The following is a 22895-nucleotide window of genomic DNA, read 5'->3' as shown; positions in this document are numbered from 1 at the left end:
GGTGAACTTCCTCCTGTACAGATACTGGTGAAACTGATGCACTCCAAAAATGATACCTAGGGTTTCTCGTTCTATCTGTGCGTAGTTACTTTTTGCATTGTTCAATGCTCTCAATACGAAAGCGATCAGCTTCTCTTCACCTGAAGGCATGATATGGGACACAACTGCTCCCACACCATATGGGTTTAACATCACAAGCTCGTTGGATGGGCATTGACGGCTCGAAGTGTGCCAATGCTTCAGATTTCAAGTGTTTTCATGAATGCTTCCTCACATTGTTCTCTCCATTTCCATGTTTTGTCCTGACAAAACAACTGATGCAGCAGTTTCAGCTTTGTTGCTAAGCTTGGGATAAAGCATCCGTAGAAATTCGGTAACCCCAGGAAAAAAACATAGTTGGCTCACATTCTTAGGAACTGGGGTGTCCAAAATAACCTTGACCTTGGATGGATCCTTGTGAAGGCCTCTGGCGTTGATGACCTGTCCAACGTATTCAACTGATGATTGGAAGAATGCACATTTGACCGTACGAACTCACAGCCTGTAGTCCTTCAATCTCTGCAAGGTCACATCCAAGTTCGGAGGTAGTCCTCTTCGTCTTTCCCAGTATCGAGGATGTCATCCAGGTAGTATTGTACTCCTGGCAATCCGCTCAAGATCTGGTCCATCTCCCTCTGGAACAGTACTGGCACACTTGTGATTCCAAACGGTTGATGACAGTACCTGAAAACCCCCTTATGTGTCACGACGATCAGTAGTTCCTTTTGACTTTTCATCCACGTGCGTCTTAAAATCGACTTCTGCGAAGTCTACTTGTGCTGAACTTTTGACTTCCAGCTAAACCCGCAAAAAGGTTGTCAATGTGTGGTAGCGGATACTGCTCAGCAGACAACACCAGGTTAACTGTGACTTTGAAGTCTCCCATATATCCTATTTCCACCATTATTAATTTAAAGGGATACCTCAGGATTGTGGCAATAAGGCCCTTTATCTACTTCCCCAGAGTTAGATTAACTTGTGGATACCATTTTTATGTCTCTATGTCCAGTATGAAGGAAGTTGGAGGTAGTTTTGCGAGCTAGTGCTAACTAGCGTTAGCGTTAGCACAATGACTAGCGTTAGCACAATGACTGGAAGTCTATAGTTATCTGCTATCAGGCTCATTTATTCTGTTTGTCTTCACAGTTGAATAAATGTCCTTTCCTTTACTCACTGTATATTCCTCCCTTTTATCATGTTGTTTTCCCACTCCAACGTCAGTCTCAAATCCTTTTCTGACATCCCATGACAATGCTATCTCGACTATGCACTTGCCTCGGTTAGCAATACACTGTGCAGCATGGGAAATAACATTTTTAAACATGTAAAAAATGACTTCCAGACAGAATAGTTCCCGTAGGTTCAGACTTACACGTCGCCAATCTTTTATGTCTTGTGGGTTTCATAACCACGTCTTTATAACAATTCAGTAATTTTTAAGATGGAAGACCGGAGTCAGATCAACCATTTATCTAGAACATGCTCGGTCTCAACACATACAATCCCCATAATCCTCTGCGGCGCAACCCCAATACACCAACATTTTAGGCCTAGATTTAAACTAGGTTAAATGAACAAATTGTGTTGTGTGGTGACTTTTTGACAGAACTTTGAGTTGATTCAATTGTGACTAATACAAAACAAGAAACCATGAAATTCCTGTCCATATTTATAAATAAAAAATAATCACTGGAATTATATGATTTTAAATAGCTTTTCCGGTTTGAACGGGAATATTACCGGGATGGATGCAATTTTCTCAGGAATACAAATGTGTAGTTTTTCGGGAAAATATTAAACCCTAATACACATGTTTAGTAAGTTTCTTTGGACAAAAGCATCCGCTAAGTGGCATTATTATCTATCATTATTATGTAGCAGAGTTGGTTCAGTGGAACTACGCTCGCATGAAAGGTAACCTTGCCTGAGATTTGGGGTGTGATCATTAGTCCAAACCCTTACAAACGGAAAACGTTTTGCTGTAAAAACTAGAGTTTCTGCTGGACAAATTGAGGTAGGGTTCTCCCTGTTTGGTTCCCAATTACATCCCAGAAGACTAGAGTTAGCTCCCAGAGTTAATGTCTAGACTAGGCTTTAGTGGAGTGCCATAGGAGTGTGACTATCAGAGGATTGAGAGTATGTTTCTGTGGTGTCTGTCTTTCAGTTCTATCGTGGTGGAGAGACAGCCCTGTATGCCCACTCACCCCCAAAGACCTCTGGTGCTGAAGACTGGGGTGCAGTTCACTGTCAAAATCAGGTGGGGGCACCAGTGACACACACACTCCAAACTCAATGTGCAATACTGTATTGATTAGTTAGTAGAATCCGCTGGGTTATATGTTATCAGGTATGCTGAATGTCCCCTCTAGGACCCACAGAGGGGTACAAGAGTTCCGGGAGGTGGGCTTGTTGCCTTTGGACTCCAGAGTGGACCAACTTAATCATGCGTTTGACATCTTAAATGATCATGCCCCAGGTTACATGGAAAAACCACATTGATATGGTCTATAACAAACACAGTCACAATACCAGAGCAAGTGTTATGTCTTGTAAAATCCAATAGTAAACAGTACTGCGAGGAGCAGGCATTTGTCCATACAGGCATTTGTCTATGGAATAGCCTTCCCTTGGAGACCTAGCAAATAAAAAGTAGCTTTTAAAAAGCAGACCAAGTTTTTTTCTTTCTTTTTTTTTTCTCCCTTTTTTTTTCTTCTTTTGGACAAGGTTGTCTACTAAGGGAAACCACTCCACTGCCCCTTGTGTCCCCTACTGCTGGCCAGTTGTATTTATTTGAAGGATCATTATATGATGTGCAATTAATAGATTGTTTTAATGTGAAATTAATATGGTAGATTTTTGGGGGGAGGGGAGAAGCACAGTGAATAGTGACAATTTTTAGGATTTAGGATTTATGTCTGTTTTGTCATTTTGTCTCGTCTTTTAATCATAATATGTGTTATTTTTACCATCAAAGACCACTTTGGAAACCCAGTGTTTTTAATTAATACATTCAAGTGATATCCTCTGGGTCCACATTGTGCATTTTGTTGTATATGTCAAAATACATTCAATTCAATAGCAGGGTTGGAGCAAAAGCCTGCAAACCTGAACAACCTTATTTGAACAATCGTGTGTCAATGTTATCCCCAGACTGCTGGTGAAGCTTCAGGAGTTGAACTACCAGTTCAAAGTCAAAGCTCTGTTTGACAAGTAAGTGAATGTGTTCTAGAAGTGACCTGCCCTGAGAGTATTCTTGATTCTGTAACCTTTTACCTCGAAGGTATTAAGATGACACCGCACGTTCGGAAGTAATGAGTTCGATTTTTATCAATGACAAGGGTCAAAGCTTGAGTCACTGATGTGGGTTGTCTTTCTTTAGGGACGTGACTGAGAGGAATGCAGTGAGAGGGTAGGAATGAATTTGCTCTTCGTTTTACAACCTATACCTGAAAAAGCCTCGACGTGATTACATTTCCTCTAAATTGATGTCATTGTCCAGGTTCCGGAAATTCAACATCTTTGGAACTAATACTAAAGTTATGAACATGGAGGAGTCCAATGGAAGCTTGGCAGCAGAATTCAGACACCTGGTATGAATTGATGCAACGTCGTTGTGTCATATCCTGTATTTAATAATTGTATTTATTTGTCAGGGACCATGTACAACATGCCATTGCACCAGATATAGCTAGATGGCTTGTTTTCATCTGTATTCCCTGGGCAGGAAACAATCAACATCAACATGTCATTACAATGCTACAATATAACACACTGTTATATACAGTGCCTTGCGAAAGTATTCGGCCCCCTTGAACTTTGCGACCTTTTGCCACATTTCAGGCTTCAAACATAAAGATATAAAACTGTATTTTTTTGTGAAGAATCAACAACAAGTGGGACATAATCATGAAGTGGAACGACATTTATTGGATATTTCAAACTTTTTTAACAAATCAAAAACTGAAAAATTGGGCGTGCAAAATTATTCAGCCCCCTTAAGTTAATACTTTGTAGCGCCACCTTTTGCTGCGATTACAGCTGTAAGTCGCTTGGGGTATGTCTGTCAGTTTTGCACATCGAGAGACTGAAATTTTTTCCCATTCCTCCTTGCAAAACAGCTCGAGCTCAGTGAGGTTGGATGGAGAGCATTTGTGAACAGCAGTTTTCAGTTCTTTCCACAGATTCTCGATTGGATTCAGGTCTGGACTTTGACTTGGCCATTCTAACACCTGGATATGTTTATTTTTGAACCATTCCATTGTAGATTTTGCTTTATGTTTTGGATCATTGTCTTGTTGGAAGACAAATCTCCGTCCCAGTCTCAGGTCTTTTGCAGACTCCATCAGGTTTTCTTCCAGAATGGTTCTGTATTTGGCTCCATCCATCTTCCCATCAATTTTAACCATCTTCCCTGTCCCTGCTGAAGAAAAGCAGGCCCAAACCATGATGCTGCCACCACCATGTTTGACAGTGGGGATGGTGTGTTCAGCTGTGTTGCTTTTACGCCAAACATAACGTTTTGCATTGTTGCCAAAAAGTTCAATTTTGGTTTCATCTGACCAGAGCACCTTCTTCCACATGTTTGGTGTGTCTCCCAGGTGGCTTGTGGCAAACTTTAACCGACACTTTTTATGGATATCTTTAAGAAATGGCTTTCTTCTTGCCACTCTTCCATAAAGGCCAGATTTGTGCAATATACGACTGATTGTTGTCCTATGGACAGAGTCTCCCACCTCAGCTGTAGATCTCTGCAGTTCATCCAGAGTGATCATGGGCCTCTTGGCTGCATCTCTGATCAGTCTTCTCCTTGTATGAGCTGAAAGTTTAGAGGGATGGACAGGTCTTGGTAGATTTGCAGTGGTCTGATATTCCTTCCATTTCAATATTATCGCTTGCACAGTGCTCCTTGGGATGTTTAAAGCTTGGGAAATCTTTTTGTATCCAAATCCGGCTTTAAACTTCTTCACAACAGTATCTCGGACCTGCCTGGTGTGTTCCTTGTTCTTCATGATGCTCTCTGCGCTTTTAACGGACCTCTGAGACTATCACAGTGCAGGTGCATTTATACGGAGACTTGATTACACACAGGTGGATTGTATTTATCATCATTAGTCATTTAGGTCAACATTGGATCATTCAGAGATCCTCACTGAACTTCTGGAGAGAGTTTGCTGCACTGAAAGTAAAGGGGCTGAATAATTTTGCACGCCCAATTTTTCAGTTTTTGATTTGTTAAAAAAGTTTGAAATATCTAATAAATGTCGTTCCACTTCATGATTGTGTCCCACTTGTTGTTGATTCTTCACAAAAAAATACAGTTTTATATCTTTATGTTTGAAGCCTGAAATGTGGCAAAAGGTCGCAAAGTTCAAGGGGGCCGAATACTTTCGCAAGGCACTGTACACACTGTATATATTAATAATCTAAATATGCAACAATAAACAATATAATTATAATATTACATAACAGTTGAAATGTCCCTTGGTCCTACAGTAGCGGGCATCTTAAGAGTCAGAATGTCTTAATGTTCACATGACTGGTTTGCCTTTAGCCACTTGTTCAGGTTTGCCTTGGAGCGTTCAAAGGTACTGCACCCACACTGGTTGGCAGGGTGCTCCATAATCCAGACGCTCTGACGGAAAAAATGTGTCTGGCCAAATTGTAGTGGTCGTTAGTCTGTTACGAACTCTCCTAAGATAGTGGGTTGTGGTAAGCGTTCTTGCCTTGGGGTCAGGCGACTCGGTTTGGAGTCCCCTAATACTGTACCGACCACTGGTCACAGCAATATACACTGAGTCTACAAAACATTAAGAACACCTTTTTTAATATTGCGTTTGCCCTCAGAACAGACTCAATTTGTCTGGGTATGGACTATACAGGGTGTCGAAAGCGTTCCACAGGGATGCTGGCCCATGTTGACTCCAATGCTTCCCACAGTTGTGTCAAGTTGGCTGGATGTCCTTCGGGCGGTGGACCATTCAAGATACACACGAGAAAATGTTGAGCGTGAAATATCCAGCAGCGTTGCAGTTCTTGACACAAACCGGTGCGCCTGGCGCCTACTACCATATCCCGTTCAAAGGCACTTAACACTTTTGTCTTGCCCATTCACCCTCCATTTACCCTCTGAATGGCACATACACACAATCCATGGCTCAATTGTCTCAAGGCTTAAAAATCCTTATTTAACCCGTCTCCTTCCCTTCATCTACACTGATTGAAGTTTATTTAACAAGTGACATCAATAAGAGATCATCGCTTTCACCTGGATTCACCAGGTCAGTCGATGTAATGGAAAGAGCAGGTGTTCATAATGTTTTCTAGACTCAGTGTACTGTATACTGTAAATGTCATATCGATATTTGTGTGCTGCAGGTGGCATCTCAACTACAATTATTTTCTTCCCCAGCAACTAAAGGAGCAAAAGGCTACAGGCAACAGAACAAACGACGTAAGGAAATATAACAATTATTTTCATTTGAATCATTATACGTGTGGTAATGCTGAATCTAAGCTAAGCTACAGTCTTTAATAGCTTATCATCGTTGTCAAAAGAAAGCCTGCGTGTGTGTGTCCACTCAGGGTCCTCTCATAGTGACAGAGGAGCTCCATTCCATCAGCTTTGAGACACAACTCACTCAGCCAGGACTCCAGGTCAACCTGGAGGTGAGAACAACAGTCTACTTTGTGGAGCTTTTACTAAACATGGTATACAGTCATGGTAGCAATATTTATAAATAGTACGTACCAAGGTACCTTATTGTCTACTGATGTCCCTTTTCCCTTCTGACTGTGTGTGTGTGTGTGCGTGAATGCGTATGTGTGTCCAGACGATGTCCCTGCCCATTGTGGTCATCTCCAACATTAGCCAGCTGCCCAGCGCCTGGGCCTCTGTCATGTGGTACAACATGCTGACCAGTGAGTCCAAGGTACTCATCTCCTCTCACCTCACAAAATATTTCCTTTCCTGCTTTCTTCCGTCATGTGATCCATGGGCTGCCAATTTCTGAAGAGCTACTGGATGTGCAGGCGTTTGTTCCACCCCAGCTCAGCTGATCATCTCTGTCCCTCTCTTTCCTCCTTCAGAATCTGCTGTTCTTCCTGAGCCCGTCCCAGGCCACCTGGAGCCAGTTGTCGAAGGTGCTGAGTTGGCAGTTCTCCTCCGTAACCAAGCGAGGCCTCAACGACGAGCAGCTGAGCATGCTGGGAGACAAGCTCCTGGGTGAGTCTGGGAGAGGGAGATCGTATTGTGACTAGGAGTGGTTTTGTGCCACGACACAGCCACCGCAAAGCCGTCTGTGATATAAAGGCGCATTTGTTGCTTAGACATGAATACAGTTGAAGTCTGAAGTTTACATACACTTAGGTTGGAGTCATTAAAACTAGTTCACATACACTTAGGTTGGAGCCATTAAAACTTGTTTTTCAACCACTCCACAAATTTCTTGTTAACAAACTATAGTTTTGGCAAGTTGGTTAGGACATCTAATTTGTGCAAGACACAAGTCATTTTTGCAACAATTGTTTACAGACAGATTATTTCACATATAATTCACTGTATCACAATTCTAGAAGTTTACATACACTAAGTTGACTGCCTTTAAACAGCTTGGAAAATTCCAGAAAATGACACGAGGGCTTTAGAAGCTTTGATAGGCTAATTGACATAATTTGAGAATTGGAGTTGTACCTGTGGATGTATTTCAAGGCCTACTTTCCAACTCAGTACCTCTTTGCTTGACATCATGGGAAAATCAAAAGAAATCAGCCAAGATCTCAGAAAAAAAATTGTAGACCTCCACAAGTCTGGTTCATCCTTGGGAGCAATTTCCAAACGCCTGAAGGTACCACGTTCATCTGTACAAACAATAGTACGCAAATATAAACACCATGGGACCACCCAGCGGTCTTACCGCTCAGGAAGGAGACGCGTTCTGTTTCCTAGAGATTAACGTACTTTGGTGCAAAAAGTGCAAATCAATCCCAAAACAATAGCAAAGGACCTTGTGAAGATGCTGTAGGAAACAGGTACAAAAGTATCTATATCCACAGTACAATGAATCCTATATCAACATAACCTGAAAGGCCACTCAGCAAGGAAGAAGCCACTGCTCCAAAACCGCCATTAAAAGGCCAGACTACGGTTTGCAACTGCACATGGGGACAAAGATCATACTTTTTGGAGAAATGTCCTCTGGTCTGATGAAACAAAAATAGAACTGTTTGGCCATAATGACCATTGTTATGTTTGGAGGAAAAAGGGGGAGTCTTGCAAGCCAAAGAATACCATCCCACGGGGGTGGCAGCATCATATTGTGGGGGTGCTTTGCTGCAGGAGGGACTGGTGCACTTCACAAAATACATGGCATCATGAGGGAGGAAAATTATTTGGATATATTCAAGCAACATCTCAAGACATCAGTCAGGAAGTTCAAGCTTGGTCGCAAATGGGTCTTCCAAATGGACAATGACCCCAAGCATACTTCCAAAGTTGTGGCAAAATGGCTTAAGGACAACAAAGTCAAGGTATTGGAGTGGCCATCACAAAGCCTTGACCTTAGTCCCATTGACAATTTGTGGGCAGAACTGAAGAAGCGTGTGCGAGCAAGTAGGCCTACAAACCCGACTCAGTTACACCAGCTCTGTCAGGAGGAATGGGCCAAGATTCTGAAATGTTTGATCCAAGTTAAACAATTTAAAGGCAATGCTACCAAATACTAATTGAGTGTATGTAAACTTCTGACCCACTGGGAATGTGATGAAATAAATAAAAGCTGAAATAAATAAATAGTTCTCTCTACTATTATTATGACATTTCACATCCTAACTGACCTAAGACAGGGAATTTTTACTAGGATTGAATGTCAGGAATTGTGAAAAACTGAGTTTAAATGTATTTGGCTAAGGTATATGTAAACTTTTGATTTCAACTGTAGGTGAGATGGCCAATAGTTTTTCTTGACATTTATGTCTGGCAAGTGAGTTTAGGTGGCCAATTGATTTAGCTAACTAATCTTAGATAATGGCTAACAATGCAATTGTTGCTTAAGATCTATTCACCATATAAAAAAGTATCATCAACATTCCTCACTTCCCTCCTCAACTCATCTCTGACCACTGGCTGCGTCCCATCCGACTTCAAAATGGCCCGAGTCATTCCCCTCCTCAAGAAACCAACACTCGACCCCATCTGACGTTTTAAAAAAAACTCTAGACCTGTATCCCTTTCTTTTCTTTCCCAAACACTTGAGTGTGCTGTCTCTGATCAACTCCCTCACTACCTCTCTCAGAACAATCTTCTTTACCCTAACCAGTCAGGCTTCAAGACGGGTCACTCAACCGAGACTGCTCTTCTCTTTGTCACGGAGGCTCTCCGCACTGGCAAAGCTGACTCTGTCTCCTCTGTTCACATCCTCCTAGATCTATCTGCTGTCTTTGACACCCATCCAATCCTCCTCTCCACCCTTTCAGGGCTGGACGTCTCAGGCGCTGCACACTATTGGATTGCATCCTACCTGTCAGGCAGCTCCTACCAGGTGACATGGAGAGGATCTGTTGTCTGCACCACATACTCTCACTACTGGTGTCCCCCACGGCTCGGTTGTAGGCCCTCTCCTCTTATCCTATACACCGAGTCACTCGGCTCCATCATATCATTGCTATGCGGATGACACTCTACTACTTTTCTCCCCCCTCCCCCCTTCTGACACCCAGGTGGCGACACGCATCTCTGCGTGCCTGGAAGATATCTCAGCTTGGATGTTGGCCCACCACCTCAATCGCAACCTAATCCAGGCAATTGTCATCTCCTGCCATCAAACCCCTGCAACTTATCCAGAACGCTGCAGCCTGCCTGGTTTTCAACCTTCCCAAGTTCTCCAATGTCACCCCGCTACTTCGCACACTCCGATACCTTCCAGTCGAAACTCGTATCCACTACAAGACCATGGTGCTTGCCTATGGAGCAGCAAAGGAACTGCCCTCGTTACTTTCAGGCTATTCTCAAACCCTACACCCCAATACGAGCACTCCGTTCTGCCACCTCTGGTCTCTGGGCCCTCCCGCTCAGCCCAGTCCAAGCTCCGGCTCCCGTGACCCACCGAGCTAACTTAAGATGAATGCGCTAACTGTAAGTCGCTCTGGATAAGAGCGTCTGCAAAATGACAAAAAATGTCAAGTGTTATGTAAATGTAAACAGCTTATGACATGTGTCCATGTAATGCTCATAAGTGTAAGCTAAGGTCATTCCATTAAAGTGAACCAATAATACTAGGATGCTCCTGTGACAGGTCGAGAGGCTGTAGGAAATCCTAATGGGCTCATCCCCTGGACCATGTTCTGCAAGGTGAGCATCGCACTTTAAGTTTGGCGTTTTGGCCAACCCCTGTGTGTTTTACTATGATCTGTGTAGTAAGTGCATCTTTGCCTGAGCAGAATGTGAACGAGAAGGGCTTTCCCTTCTGGCTGTGGATCGATGGAATCCTGGACCTGATCAAGAGTCACCTCCTGTGTTTGTGGAATGACGGGTAAGAGCTTTGATTTTCACATTGTCTGCATTTCTTCAGTAGGCCTTTCTGAAGCCTAGGTCTGAAGCCTAGGTTTTGTGAAAAGTGACTTTATTGTGCTATAATCCATTGAATCACTGGGATGTAGGTGTATCATGGGCTTTATCAGTAAGGAGAGAGAGAAGGCCCTGCTGAAGGACAAGGAGCCTGGGACTTTCCTGCTGCGTTTCAGCGAGAGCAGCCGGGAGGGAGCCGTCACCTTTACCTGGGTGGAGCACTCCAATGACGGTGTGTGTGTGTGTGTGTTTGTAGCTATACTGTAACATTTATTTAACCTATATTTAAGTAGGCAAGTCAGTTAAGAACAAAATCTTATTTACAATGATGGCCTATACATACATACCCATGCAAACAGACATGTTTTTGTCGTTTCTTTTACACATTATGAATGTGTGTCCGTCTCTCTCCTTGTAGATGGGTTTCCGTTTTGTCGTATTTTACCAGGTAATCTGACTGCGAACACATTCGCTTATCACATTCTGTGTGTTCATTTATGTATAACTATGAACATGCAGATGTCCATTTCCACACGGTGGAGCCCTACACTAAGAAGAAGCTGTCCGCCATCTCTTTCCCTGACATCCTCCACAACTACAAGGTGATGGCTGCCGAGAACATCCCTGAGAACCCTCTGGTCTACCTCTACCCCAGGATCCCCAAAGACAGCGCCTTCGCACGCTACTACAGTCGCCCCACAGAAGGTCACTAACACTCGACCGCAGCTCAAACATAGTAGTTAAAAAGGTCAAAATGGTGATGTGGACTTCCAATTCCAGTCAAAGCTATTTCTACACACTGTTCACTGCATACTTTTTCATATTTTGTTGTGCCACAATTTTTCCCATTTGAAATACTGGCCACTGATAATGTCTTGGTTCTGATTTTATGATCCCTAAACGTGTATAACCTTCGACCTTCCCAGCCGCTGAGCCAATGGAGTTGGCGAGTAAGCCTGATGCTGGCTACGTTAAGAGGGATCTTATCTATGTGTCTGATGCTGGCTACGTTAAGAGGGAGCTTATCTCTGTGTCTGAATTGTAAGTGTGATTCTTGTTATGAAACACCTTCTTGGTTTTAGATCACACACCCACCTAGCCCAAAGTACAATGAAAGGTCAAATTAAGGTGTAAATAAATAATGATAACACAAAGGTACAGTAAATGCCAAATTACCTCTAGATTAGAGTTTTATTGATTTGAGTTATTCATGTCTAAAGTTGATATTTTCTGCTGGTTGGGTTTCTCCTCAGCCACTCCAGACTACAGGACACCATGATGCCCATGAGTGCTGAAGTGTACGGAGAGCTGACCAGGATTATTAACCCTGCTGAGATTGATACTGTGGTAGGTTTCAGCCAGACAGCACCAGCCGCACACATATTAGAGACACTGGGAAGATCTCAATTACATACTTTCTCCTCGAATCCTTCTCAAAACCCATTGGATGACAAAGCCAGAGGTCCCAACTCCCTGACCTCCAATGGGTTTTGAGAAGGAGACAAGGAGAAAGAGTATGCAATTGTTGTGGTAGGTTTCAATAAGGGCCACACCAGCCGACTATGGTAGGTTTCAAGCCAGACAGAACACATGTCTAATCATCAGAAAACAGCTGGACTAGCATCATAGCTAGAGCATGTGTTTCCAAACCGTTCATGTAAGGATAATTCATGCATTTTTACAATGTGAGAGTACACACTCAGTGCAGCATTCCACTATTGAGATGCAGCCCATTGTCCTTGATTCTGGTATTTGTCATGTCCCTCTTCCTACAGATGTGCGAAGCTTTCCCAAACTAACCTGCCCTCTTCAGGCAGCGCCCCTTGGAATACTTGTTACCCCTCTGCACCAAACTGATCTGAAGATGTTGATTAAATTGAAGAGATTTGTTGGGTTTCCTTTGTAAATACAACTAAAACTGTATACATATGTAGTCTGTCGATTTAATGTACATGCATGAGATTTTGGGGCTTCAAGTCCAGCTGTTTCTATTAAGGAATGTCATTCTGTGTGACAGGATAATATTTTGTGAATGCATATGTAGTGTGAAATGGTTAAGCTGTTATAGCGTCAAAAGTATTGGGACATTTGACACATTTGTTGTTGTTTTGGCTCTGTACTCCAGCACCATGGGTTTGAAATGATACAATGAGATTAAAGTATAGTCTGTCAGCTTTTAATTTGAGGGTTTTTCATACATAGAGGGAACCGTTTAGAAATTACAGCTCTTTTTGCACATAGCCCCTTAATTTTAGGGGACCAAAAGTTAATGTGACAAATTCCCTTATGTGAATTTAAGTAGTCAAGTTTAGAATTTGGTCCCATAATCCGAGCACGCAATGATTCCAAGCTTGTGACTCCTCACACTTATGCATTTGCTGTTTGTTTTGGTTGTTCGATAATTTTGTGCCCAATAGAAATGAATGGTAAATGTTTGGACTTCACTGTTTAATTTAAGGACAAAGAAGAGGGCTCACACATGCCTGAATAGCTTTGATTTATTTAACCTTGTTTATTAAAATAAATATGTGTATATATTCCACTGCCAGGAGCAATCGCACATCTGCACATCAACTATGCCCTAAAATATGAACAGAAAAGGACATCCGTGTTTAGCAATACATTCAGAACTGTCTAGTTGGAACTTTAGACGGGTCTGCAACTACAGGTGACACCTGACTTGAACCATCTGTCCATATGACCTACAGGGGTTCAAACTCCGGTCTTCTGCAAGCCACAATATTGTGTTCGCCCTCTGAGCTAAAGCCTAGGCAGCTGACAAGTTCAGGTCACAGGCAAGGTTACCTTTCACTGAATCAACAATAGCAAAACCAATGTCTGATTTTGAGACCTTTCCCTGTATGTCACGGATACGACAGTGTTATGGAGGTGATTGATTGGAGGGTTCAGGTCTAGTGTTTCCCGGACTACTGGGAGTGGTGAAGGAGGTTGAGTTTCTGTAGCAACGTGTTCCGTTATCATTCTTTGGCTTTCATTTGAACATTTTTCTATACACAATGTCACCGTCTCAGACAGATCTGGGGAGTTGCTGAAAACCGGCCACGTTGCCTTACAGAGACCAACAAGTAGTGGTAGAGATGTTATGTACATAGAGGACAGGGCTTTCCAATCCACTTGATTTTCCATCTGTGTATTCGTTATCTGGATTAGAACGTTGCGTAAGGTTATTCTACATTGTGTCATTGAAGCTGTTCTTTATGCTACATCGGTCTTATGGGGGAAAAAAATACTACCATTGTTGTTCATTTATAATTTGATCTATTGTACAGTATTGCTTCATGCGGTCTTAACATTCATGTTAACATCAAATAAAAAAATGAAAACAGGTTGTAAATTGACTGCAAGTGGTAATGTTTTTGGTATCGCTCATGTCATACTGTGCGTCACTCCTCAAGTGGATGGATTTGACATTCATATTGGACCTCATGAGTGGCTATGCACAAAACTGACACACTAAATCAACCAACTGTTGTTGCACCTGTCAAGTATACAACGCTACTGTGCATATTCAAGTAGCAAAGCATAACATACAAATACAAGAAGTAATTCTGGACTTTCCATTCATCTCTTAGACTCTTTGGGAATTAAATGGAATATGACTACGCTATAATTCCAATCCTGAATTAAGCCTAGTTTATATTGTGTAATATGGTCCTTTACACACCAGCTGATCTTAACTACTGTGGGGAAATTGATTCCTGGCCACAGGCACACGCTTATTCATAAAAAATGACATCTAAGAGGATTTTCTTTGACAATATTCATATCAACTGCCATATGTTTATGTATTTAACACGTTAGCCCGCTCTTTTACACAAAACATATCCAATTGGTTTGCTCCTTTCAGAAAAGTGCTTCCGATGAAGAGTGGGTAGATGGTTTACTTGTAGGCTTTAGTCCTGTTGTATTGGTTTGATAGAAAGTATTCTGTATGATGGCAGACTAGTGTTTTATCATGGGGACGCAGATACCCCCGTTGTGTCGGCAGTTCCTGATTTAGAGACCTCTCTACAAACAGACAACCGCCTGTGTTGTGCGCATTACATACAGTATTTAGCTATAGGGAAGTACAATTCCACTGTTATAAATGAGAAAAAACAGACAAAATATATACAAATTAAAGAGGGTCTTGAGCTCTTCCCAAACAAAGTCAAAGTACAGAAAAATTATATTGAAATGAAAGCGCATATAGTTCCTATGCAGTAGGGTTGATAAAAAGTCAAGACAAGTCTGAACCCGGACTAGTGGAAGCATAGGAAGTATGGTAACATCTGGCATCCTTTACATGTGACTAAGGCGGCTACAGGACCATATAGTGCCTCTACCCTAGTGGTGGCCCATCATGTCCTACCGTTTATTTAACTGTCCAACCAGGCTTTAAAAGAAGCACTGTAGCTAGAATGGTACGGAGTGACATTAGTGCCAACATCATATCACTCCATAGAGAGTGCCTGATTTGGCCAAAGATTACTGGACATTGTGGCCCTCCAGGAAGAAGACCAAACTGCTAGATGATCTACTACAGGAAGTATTGGTCCTTGATATCATGAAATGAACTAACTTTCAACAGTACATAAATATATAATTTACATGTAGGAGAATATGTATAATAATATCACTTTATAATTATACACCATTGTCACAAAGATTCAAATCAGATTGTGCACTTTGATTTGGGACCCTAACACACACCACACATACTTGGTGATGGAAGAGAGACAAGATACAGCAAAAGTAAGCAACACGGTCGCAAAAGGAGCAAAGCGCACGACAAAGGTAAAACAAAACGCTTACGGTAAAAGGGAGTATAAAAAAATATATTTAAAAAAACACACGTTCAATCAAACACACAGTTCAGAAATACGACATCATACAAAGTCGACAAAAAAAAAAGTCACTCCAAAAAGCGTATCCCACCACAAAAACAGCAGTCGAGTATAGTAGAGATGATATAAAAGCAGCGTGGTGCCACCTGCTGGCTCGCAAGGCTACACTACAGCAGGCCGTCCAGGTTGTTCTCCGTCGTCTCCTTGACCTTCTTCTTGGGGGCCTCTTGTGGGTTGTACTTGTTTTGATAGTCCTGGAGGATGGTGACCACGTCGTGATGGCCAAAGTGCAAGGCCTCCTCCATTGGAGTGTTGTCCCACCTATAGGGAAGATAACGAGCGTGACTGACTGGGGTTAGACTGGCCTACAAAAGGCATAATAGTTCTGGGAGCGAACACTAGTTGTTCTGAAAATGACAGGGGACAAACAAAAGTGTTATTTTGGAGTGGGAGTACACTTGTATTGTAGAATGTACATTGTAGACGCTTACTATCACTCAAGTATATGATACCGTCTCTCGTCCACCCAGACACACACAAAATAAAAAACACACACCTAAACACACACAAGGCAGACAGACAAGTTTCTGTGGGCTTACCTATCCCTGGGAACAGGGTTCACCTTGCACGCCTCTAAGAGGAAGCGCACCACCTCTGCATGTCCTGAAAGGAGAGCAGATGGCAGAGTTGCGTAAGAAACAAAAAAAACACACACACACACTCCTACGCACACTGCAGCAAAGACGTCACACACCACGCCAGCGCAGCTGCCGAGGGACAGCAAATTAACCCCTACGAAAACAGAGGGGGCTAAGTCTGCCAATCCCTCCCAGAGGACCCTGACATTACACAATTTGCCCCCGTGTGACAGGAAGAGGGAGGCTGTGAGACACACCTTCTGCTGCTGCAACATGTAGAGCCGTCCTGGAGTCGTAGTCCCTCTGCTCCATGTCCATGGAGGAGAGGGCAAACCTACAGACAGAAAAGGGCAGCAGTGTCAGATGGAAGATAACGGGCAGAGAAAGAAGACCAAAGTAATTCAGAGATACAATAGAAGACGGATCATTATGAACAGAGGTATAACTACTCAAGTATTATCAATTTAACATGATTGAAAAAAAAAGTCCCTTTCAATGTGTGTGTGTCATCTGTGTGTAAGAGGTGCGTACTGTACCTCCTTAGTGCCGAGACGTCTCCGGTGTAGGCGGCAAACAGGAGATTGATGACAGACTTGACCTGGAGAGAAGGAGGAAGGCAGTTTGTGAAAACAGGCAAACACACACATGCATGGGGGGGGGGGGGGGGGGTGTATGTGCCCTACCACAGTCCTTCACCAGCTAAAAGAGAAGCGGAATCTGACAAACATCAATCAGGACTTCTGGATCCCAATCAACTCCTTACAAAAACCCCATGGCAATGGCAATATTATTAATTATGTAGAATGTAATGCCATGTAAGACTTGCCAGAAGTACTTTTTTACCCCCTTGTGTCTAAGCAACTCTCATAGTGACTGACTGAATAGCATATATTTCATTATTTTGAGAAATGGCAGCATGAAATAGGCTACATCCTATATCATAAGCAATGATCATTAAAAACGATCATATATGACCTGTTAACTTTAGTGTTGTCAAAACATGACTCAAGGCATCTTATTAACTGGCTGGCAGAATAGAGAAACTTGGCTAATAAAGCTGTCAATATTTAATATTGTCCCAAAATATATATATTATTAAATTCTACTAACTATGTGTGCAGTGAGACCACTGAGCAGTTGGTAAGACCAGTGGGTATGTTTGTGTAGTGAGTGTATTAGGAGTGATTTAGGAGTTAAGAGAGTTCTCTAGCCCCAGGCAAACCGTGAGTCCTGGCTCAAGCTGTAGGCAACAGGGGATATTGACAGATTTATTAGCCAAGGTTCTCGATTCTGCCACCCAGTCAATTAGATGCTTAAGGAGCCTTGAGTCATGTTTGAGGAGCTACCAGTATTGACTACAGACCAGATACTATGGTTGGATTCTGGCAGTGTTTTCTAAAGAGTTGATTGGAGAAATAAAAAGGTAGAGATTCACATATTGGGAGTAACACTATGGCACTAGCATAGAAATAGAATACAATTTGAGCTTATTCTCATGTGGTCCATTTACTAACTTGAAGCTTTAGCAGACTATGTGTGCCTTTTCTGCTGCATTGCAGGCTATGGGTATGTGGTAGCTTTCTCTAATCTAATCATCAACCACTAGAGGGAGCTGAAACATTACTGAAGGCATAGTGACATTGCCTTCAGTAAAATGGTCTCATGTTTTTCCCATTTGGGTGGCGGTGGTATTGTGGGTAGAGCTTCAAAGCGTCAACGTCTAATCATGTGAACTACTGTTTGGATCGGAATTAGATGCTTTAGATACTCAACTGTACTGGATTGAATTAAAAGAGTGAATTAAAAAACAAACAGTGCTGGGGTATCAAAAGCATAAAACCCTTGATTCACATTCACAACAAACCAGTAAACCAATCAAATAATGCATTACTCAGTTAATGACAATATGGAGTTATTACCAATTTAGATGTTGTTTTTTTGCTTGGGGAGGAACAGTTGTGCAGTGTTTCAGTAACATCTCAGAATCATTTTGATGATGCTGCAGAATTCAGAGACAACTGCCCAAAACAGAACATATAGGAGCTCCACATCACAGTAGAACACCAATCAAAACAGAATAAAGCAGGGCAAAACTCAGCATAGCCGTAGGTAGCAGAGCTAGCAGAACAAATATCGTTGTTAACGAGCAAAGGCATTTAGCAGATCAGTGTCACAACTCAGTAGCAGAAAATAACTAGTTAGACAGCAGAGCGCAAAGCAGAGTCGTCCCATATTTCAGCAAGCCATGACACCCATCATCTCAGATTGTTTTTTATAGTTAGAAGCAGATAAAATGTGCATTTCTGCAACATTTTCTTACAATGGAATTTGATCTGAGAAATTAAGCTAATTGATTGCAACCAATTTGGCCCTTTTAAATTTATAGGATTCATATAATATTCAATAAATATAGTACCCAACATCCAATTTGGACTCAACTTCTTCCTACTATTGAGTAAGACATGAGGAAACCAATACAATGGTTAAAAGCCACCCACGGACACCAATCCCACCCCAACAACCAGTATACAGTATCAGTTCTGTCTGACAAGTAGTATGGAGCTGCGGCTTGAAGTATTGCTTCTTCATCTTATGTGATGTATTCCTGTGAATCTAATATCCCCCCCCCCGTTCAAAGAAAGCCATTGAAGTCACTTGCATTATTTACCACAAAAAAGATAGCATCCTTTTCCAACCCACAGTCATCAACAAACATGGGCTATGTAGGCTAGTTTTGAAATAAACAAATGTATACACACCCAATGTGGGGCAGAGAATCTCTGAACCACGCTGTTCATATGGGGCCAGGGAGGCGTTTTGGACCGAGATTCTTTTGATTATTAAGAGGCTAGACACGGACAAGTCACTTAGACACACCCAGTCTGAGCATTGTGCCAATAGGTGAAATGTAACACCATAGGCATGGGACCAAAATCGCCACTGCCATAGAATTACACGATTTACTTATATTTCTATGGCAGTGACTACATCTCCCCCACAGGTATCATAATGTGTGTTTGAATCCAATCTGGCCTATATCAGCCCAGCCCTGCACAGACACAGGTCACTGTTGGTGAGATCACACTGCAACACACAAGCGAGCACAGCATGTCAAGGGTAGTCCAGCACATTCCCATACAAAAATGTCTAGACTGTATACAAAAGTGTATACAATTCACCCTATTAAAACAGAACTGGCTCAAAAGAGGCTAATTTTGACTTATTACTCAATAACTTAACTACTTTGATAGTTATTACCCACGCTATCACCCTGAAGCCGAAACAGTGACTATTCAGTCATGTTTGTTATAAGTGTGATGGATGTTCCTTGACAGGCTGAAAACGAATGGCTACAACAGAAATACAATAACCATACTATACAGACAGACATAGTACAGCAAGTAACACAGTTGCCAGCAAAGAGAGCACACTTGACTTAACTCACCAAGTAAAAACTGGTTCAGAACAATGACCGGAGCGCGAGCATACAGACCAAGCTCACACAGATCAAGCACAATGCATTCTGGGGTCTCTTCTGATTGGTTTCATTAACTCTGAAAGGGTGCACTGCACTGCATACCACACAAGACCCCTCCCCAAATCACCCACCCCCTCACCTTTCTTTTTCCTGCTCAGGTTGAACTGCGACCAGAAGAGTCAAAGCTAGTCACAGAAACTGCACTTTCAAAGTATTTAGCACAGACATGATCAGGTACAGTATTTACTTGGGAATTATATGGTGAAAACAGTAATTAAACAAGAATTACCAACTAGTTAACATTAAATTACTGATCGTTACAGATTGTTAAGGATTCATTAAAACCTCTAGGCACCGTTTAGTACAAACCAGATACAAAATTACCAATTGTGTTGAAGGTACATGTCAAAAACTACCCATTGATACCACAATTTCCTAGTAAGAAAAAAATCCCCTGTTAACTAATAAAACAAAAAGGGTTAAACCACTTAGTTTCAGTTGTGGTAATTTGACAAACAGGTATTTGTTGGTTATAGTACTTTATTGGTTTATAAAATGGCAACATGATTTCAACAGGTACTTCACCTGTCATTGCAACTACTGAAGCTCTTTGCTAGTATTTGCAATACTGGCCTCTTGTAGAACTACAAAGTTCTACAAGACAAATACCTAGTGTTTTCATCCACACCAAGAGTCAGTGTCTTTACTATGAGGTGAAAGCAACACCCTTTTATGCCCAAGACACTAACTCAAACTGGTTTTGGTAATAAATCAACACTCCGGGTAGATCAGGTTAAGATCTGAGGAGCTCACGAGAAGTTAATGTTAAATGCAGTGATACACATTCTCAATAAGTTAACAGTGTAGGCTGCTGGTGTGTATAGTGTGTTAGACTTGGAGGGCTACAGCTGTTTTCTCCAAGGCACAGATATGGATTGAAACAGAAAAATGAAAAAGAATACAAGGACTAAAATGAACTTTAAAATATCAAGGTGGGATTCAAACACATTTATTAAATCATACAAAAATATGCAATTTGAAGTAAAATAATGACATTGTGGGAAACATTAAACATGTTGCTGTGAAATCATTAAAAAAAAAATCAGAAATTGTAATGAAAATACTGGTACGGCATTCAAAAAACCCCTGTGTAAAATTTGATTGGGGTTATTAGTCACATTTTGCAGTAGAGTAGAAAGGTTCAGTAAGCCCCATAACTTCCTCCTGTATCCTCTAACGTCATCCTAACTCCTAAGTCTTGCAAGCTTTCAGCCCCTGCATTCTCCATATTATGTCAACATGGGCAAGACATTAGAAAACACACTCAAACGTGTTTCAGAACACACGAGTAGCAAGGGAAAAAAATGATACAATTTCAGTACAAATAAATAGGATCGATTTAACAGAACTGATTATTTGGTAAATTAGCATTAGCAAGCAAGTTAACGTTAGCTGCTAGGCTAGCTACAGCTAGCTTCACTCCACAGTGGCAGAGACTTGTGAATGCTTTGCACCACACACTGACTGACTGACATCTAAGGCCTACACTTAAAAAAAAACATCCTTAGTGAAATAGTAGTCCTAGTTCCAAATCACAATTTTAAATGAAGTCCAAGCATATTGACATGGCAAAACAACAAAAATATATTTTAAGTAAAAGTCTGATACTAAAAGAAGCTAAAAACTAACTAAAAGTATATGGGATAGGGTGGGTTCAAGTCAGCCAATTCAGGAATTCCAATTCAATGAATAAATTCGAATTCAATAATTGAAAAACAGGGCATCTATGTTCAATAACTTGTCAACAAACTGAAAGGGAGAAGCCATGTATCTTTCAAAATTCTTTCCATTTATGAATTTGACATTTAAATCACTTCCTGATTTGACTTCAATTCAAATTGACCCCAACCTTGGCCGGTAAGGGACCCATAGACTTATATGGGTCCCACGAGAAGAAGAGCACATTCATGACATGGGTAACAAAGGGCTACTACAACAACAGTGTATACCAATTCAACTGTCCAGTTTCAAGAATGATTGGATAACAACATTGAACAAGAAAAACAGCCCCAGCAGCAGGACACCCACGGTGTCCTGCTGGTTGACGTACATGTGCAAATGTGGCCAACGTTTGTGAAGTAAGTGGATTCCCTTGCCGTTCTACGCTGCTGTTGAGTTTCATCAAGATTACTGCAAGATAACAATCCCCCCCAAAAAACACACGCCAGGCAAATACAGTCTTTGGGAAAACTGTAGATACTGTACAGTGCATATTGGAAATAAACATGATGCATTCTTAAGCTACAGTATAGATAAGAGGAACTGGTTTCCCCTTCCTCTTTAAGGGTAGCTAAGCGTAATTCACAGTAATAATACGGATTAAATATAAAATTGGTAACAATGTGTGATCACACTTTCTCTCAATGGTATACTGACTTGTACAATACATATACGTATGACCTATATAACCACGATATGCCATCTGACATATGCATACTGCAACTGCCAACGGAATAGATCCAGCAGGATTCTACTAGGCTATGTCATGAAAACTAAAGGTTTGTGCGGTGTCTTGTCGGTCTGTCAGAGCCAGGGTCAAGGTCCCCTCAGCATGCGTCACAGCTTAGATGAACATGGTATACACACACACACACAGACACACAAAGACACACACACCACTCAAATACAAAAAGGCGCACACACACACAAAAGGGGGTGGAATGAGTCACCTTTTACGTCCTTGATGAAAAGCTTCGCTCCACTCAACAGCAGTTGAGAAATCGGCTCATGTGAGATCCGTTGCTGGTATGTGAAAGGTAAAGCACTGGTATGCAAGTTAGAATGGTCCGACTGATATCGTCTCCGTGTCACGCCTGATAAGTGCCTTATCGTTATAATCTCAGTTTGCTCTTCTAAAAGCATACTACAAGCTCTATGCAGACACAAATATCGGAGTGTTGCAATGTCATTTTTCATCACAAAAGGGGCGGTTCCTTGAAAAAAGCTCTGGCGTTCGGCGTACCGTTTTACTACCTGAAAATTTAGACATGCAGTATCATTACTTCTGCGGCCGTGGGGGCAGTATTATTGCTTGGTTCCTTGATCTGATATATATATATATATATATAGGCAATTCATCAAAGTAGACTATTTTGCATTGATAACCAAATATAATCTCCGCAACTGAATCCACCCAAAACATTATTTTATTTAGAAATAGTAACTAGTGATTCCAGGCTACTGTGAAATGGTATTACCTGCTGTAGCCAACTTGCTAGCCATGTGTTTTTTTTACAACAAAAAAATAAATGCTGTTCTATTTTTAACTGATA

General features: G+C 41.6%; 2 protein-coding genes across 11 annotated transcripts in view; one reads left to right on the top strand and one right to left on the bottom strand.

Moving 5' to 3' along the window:
- The window catches only part of LOC110520020 (signal transducer and activator of transcription 1-alpha/beta), a 32953-nt gene extending 18998 nt beyond the window's left edge, over positions 1-13955 (top strand). For 2 of the 7 annotated variants that reach the window (XM_021596979.3, XM_021596981.3), the window contains 16 exons: positions 2204-2296; positions 3190-3249; positions 3419-3448; positions 3539-3629; positions 6449-6490; positions 6622-6705; positions 6870-6968; positions 7126-7261; positions 10329-10384; positions 10474-10565; positions 10693-10832; positions 11019-11048; positions 11120-11305; positions 11527-11641; positions 11854-11947; positions 12376-13955. In XM_021596979.3, coding sequence (XP_021452654.2) covers positions 2204-2296; positions 3190-3249; positions 3419-3448; positions 3539-3629; positions 6449-6490; positions 6622-6705; positions 6870-6968; positions 7126-7261; positions 10329-10384; positions 10474-10565; positions 10693-10832; positions 11019-11048; positions 11120-11305; positions 11527-11641; positions 11854-11947; positions 12376-12399 — 1372 coding nt within the window. In that variant the 3' untranslated portion in view covers positions 12400-13955. Of the gene's footprint in view, positions 1-2203; positions 2297-3189; positions 3250-3418; positions 3449-3538; positions 3630-6448; positions 6491-6621; positions 6706-6869; positions 6969-7125; positions 7262-9510; positions 10169-10328; positions 10385-10473; positions 10566-10692; positions 10833-11018; positions 11049-11119; positions 11306-11526; positions 11642-11853; positions 11948-12375 lie in introns of all 7 variants that reach the window. The other 5 variants (XM_021596980.3, XM_090229599.1, XR_016494724.1 and 2 more) reach the window with 4 other exon arrangements.
- Positions 13089-22895, bottom strand: part of glsb (glutaminase b) — a 60889-nt gene continuing 51082 nt past the window's right edge. For all 4 annotated transcript variants that reach the window (XM_021596982.3, XM_021596983.3, XM_021596984.3 and 1 more), the window contains exons 15-18: positions 16622-16683; positions 16343-16419; positions 16047-16110; positions 13089-15768 (exon numbers count right to left, since the gene is read on the bottom strand). In XM_021596982.3, the coding sequence (XP_021452657.2) occupies positions 15615-15768; positions 16047-16110; positions 16343-16419; positions 16622-16683 (357 nt within the window). In that variant the 3' untranslated portion in view covers positions 13089-15614. The remainder of the gene's footprint in view (positions 15769-16046; positions 16111-16342; positions 16420-16621; positions 16684-22895) is intronic.

This window comes from Oncorhynchus mykiss, chromosome 3 (genome assembly GCF_057628025.1).
Source record: "Oncorhynchus mykiss isolate SJ-2025 chromosome 3, ASM5762802v1, whole genome shotgun sequence".
NCBI classification, from domain to species: domain Eukaryota; kingdom Metazoa; phylum Chordata; class Actinopteri; order Salmoniformes; family Salmonidae; genus Oncorhynchus; species Oncorhynchus mykiss.
The sequence above is the reverse complement of the archived record's forward strand: the minus strand, read 5'-3'. Positions and strand labels throughout refer to the sequence as shown.